Raw genomic sequence first — 2978 nt, 5'->3', positions numbered from 1 at the left:
TTAATATACAATTTGAACCAAAATTTTCAATTTTGTAGCATACAAACACCACATCCCGGAAGTCATTATATATGAAATTAGTCACACACACACAATTGAAGACTTTCCAAAGAAATAAAATGAAGAAAAATTAGAGTTCTGCTCCAATTAATAGGTCGAACAAATATAAATTTCATGCATCAGTCTTCGATCATCAACAACAGACAAAAGAGTTCAAACTAAATGGCCCAATGCAATCAACGACAAGAGTACGTTGATTAACGAATGATTAACATGCACGTTAGACATTACACATAAGATAAAGGATCATCGTTTAATTAATCAATCCTATAACATGTGCTAAACCATATGAATATCATAGCGTGTCATAACGCATCACTGAAATACTCAACACTTTGAACACGAGAACCTTCATAATTGGTGGCAGTGGAAGTAGTTACAGTACTCCCACTAGACAAAAATGACACAGGGAATCCAAGCCCAGTATTAGTAGCAGCGACACGTTCAAGTGACTGAACCTGGGTTTTGAGAAATTTAAGGTAGTGAATTGCTTCATCCAACATAGAAGCAGTGTCCATTTTGGTTCCTCCAGGGACCAATCTCTGCAATATCCTTATCCTCTCACTGATCCTTTCTCTTCTGTGTCGTGCAGCCACACTTTGAGGATCCTTAGAAATCTTCACGTTCCTTCTCTTTGGTGCCTTCACCCACTCAGGTTCTATCTTTATCGGTTGCATAGCTGCTATTCTGAATATCATTTCCCTCATCAAGTTGGGTTTCTCAGTGGTTAATGAATTAGGGGTAATGTTAGAGAAAGAGGTTGTGGTTGATGGTGAGTGTTGTGTGAATGATGACCATGGTATGGAACTTGGAGTGTTATTAATTGAATTTGCTAGTGGCAATGATGTGGTGTTATTATTGTGTGTGATGGTTGATTCAGAGAACTCTTGTGGTTGAAAATTTGTCACCGAGTTGTTGGCTTCAGGAAAATGTTGCATCATCATCACCATCACCATCGTGTCCATCTCATTGTTATCTAACGAAAGGGTTGAGTTTAATCTCTTGAGAGTGTCCATTCAAGTAAAAATGTGAGAAATGGTAGCGGAGTATTTGAAGGATAATGAAATTGAAGAACTAGAAAATTTAATTAGAAGGTAGATAGATATGAAGGGATGGAAAATGGAAAAGATAAAAGAGAATAGTGGTAGAATTGATACTAGGACAAAGTATATATATATATATATATATATATATATATATATATATATATATATATATATATATATATTTGGAAGTCACTCTCTTTAGAAGGACTTGGAGTGCGTATATTACTATTGTTGAATTATTTTAATAATGTAGTATATGTAATTTATATCATAATTTTGATTAAATATTTAATGTGATAATTGTTAAATATAAAATATAAAGTTAGTAAAATATAATTGTAAATATAACTATAAAAAAAATACTTTTTAAAATAAAGAAGTGTTTATCAAAATAAGATTACAGTCTCTTTCATTTCACTTACATACTCAATAAACACTTACTTTTAACTATTAAAAAAATTATATATAAATATTACATAATAAAATCAATTCTTCGATCATATGTAAATGAGAGGTGGGCCTATCGGCACTATAATATTATAAACCGTGGATGAGCTTTCCTTGTTCTTATCATCACGAAGTTGTTAAAGCATTCGTATTTATATTTCCAATTTAGGAAAGCATCTCCTTTTGAATTTAAAAGAACACCGCACCATCCTCTTTTTTTTGGTCAAACAAAGGGAAAATGTGATCAATAAAAAAACATAATTATTCTTTTCATAATTCATTTTGGGTATTATACCATAAAATATTCATTAAAAAAATGAAATAAGATAAGAATATTATACAAGGTTCTGAAAGTGAAAACTTAAAAAAAGTGTTAAAAAAGACATTAATAAGATAGAGAGAAATAAAAGAGATTGTGAGGGAGTGGAGTAAATTAACATATTCAGCGAGTTTTCTTGAGTTAGTACAATTTATACTACAAAATTTTAAGAGTAACAACTATTTATTCACAATCTCTTGTGCAGCAAATTCAAACTTAAAAGATGAATTTGTAAATAAAATTTTCTACTATAATTTAATATTTATTGATAAGAAATCGTTGAATAATGCAATCTATTATTGTATGTGAGCACGCGCAGAAACACATAGAAAGTTATTCAAATAAAATAATTTGATTATTATAAAAGTGGGAATAACAAAACAAATAATATATTTCGATTGTTTAGAAAATGGGCTAAAAGATTAAAATAATATTTTTTTAAAACTAATTACCAAAATAAATTAAAACTCAAACTATTTTTTTATCTGGGATAAATTTTTGCCAACCCAGCACTAATTTTGTATAAAAATCAGATGAAATTAATTTTTATTTTTTATTTAACTATTTCGTCTAAGAGTGGGACGAAATTACTGAAATAATGACATATGTCCCATATTAAATAAAAAAAATAAAAACTCCAAAAAGATTTGAAATTTAGTTTGCTGCCTCGCAGACAGGTGGACCAATGGGAGAATTTCATCTCTGATTTAGATGAAATCACTATTTCATCTAAATCAAAGACGAAAGTCACTCATTGGTCCATGTGTCGGCAAAGTGAACGGACACCGAGAATCCTCTTCTCCTTCTCCCCACCGCCTCTGGTTCGAATCTAAAAGCCATAACCATTTTTGCTCTGTCACACAGTAGGATTTTTTGTTGTTTGTTTGAGCGATTTTTGAGTGAGTAAGTGGTTTTGTTCTTAATCCATTACAGATCCGTGATTTCGTCCATTTCCATTGTCACCGGTTGTCACTGTTCTTGGACTAAAAGTCTGAGAAAGTTGGAAAAACTTCCAACCTTTGCCGTCGGTGACAAGGGAGAAGAAAGGTACGAGGTAGTGGAGATACGCCACACATTGCACAAACTGCCATCGCCACCAAAGTCGT

At 31.6% G+C, this 2978-nt stretch overlaps 1 protein-coding gene across 1 annotated transcript; it reads right to left on the bottom strand.

Annotated features, from left to right (window-relative positions):
* Positions 1-365: 365 nt before the first annotated feature.
* Positions 366-1016, bottom strand: LOC113874134 (transcription factor HEC2-like). The gene has a single exon (XM_027512356.1). The coding sequence runs from the start codon at positions 1014-1016 to the stop codon at positions 366-368; it is 651 nt and encodes a 216-aa protein (XP_027368157.1).
* Between the last annotated feature and the right edge of the window lie 1962 nt (positions 1017-2978).

This window comes from Abrus precatorius, unplaced genomic scaffold (assembly GCF_003935025.1).
Source record: "Abrus precatorius isolate BTA unplaced genomic scaffold, Abrus_2018 Scaffold8, whole genome shotgun sequence".
Classification (NCBI taxonomy): Eukaryota; Viridiplantae; Streptophyta; class Magnoliopsida; order Fabales; family Fabaceae; genus Abrus; species Abrus precatorius.
Note: the sequence above shows the minus strand (reverse complement) of the source record. Positions and strands in the feature narration are given on the sequence as shown.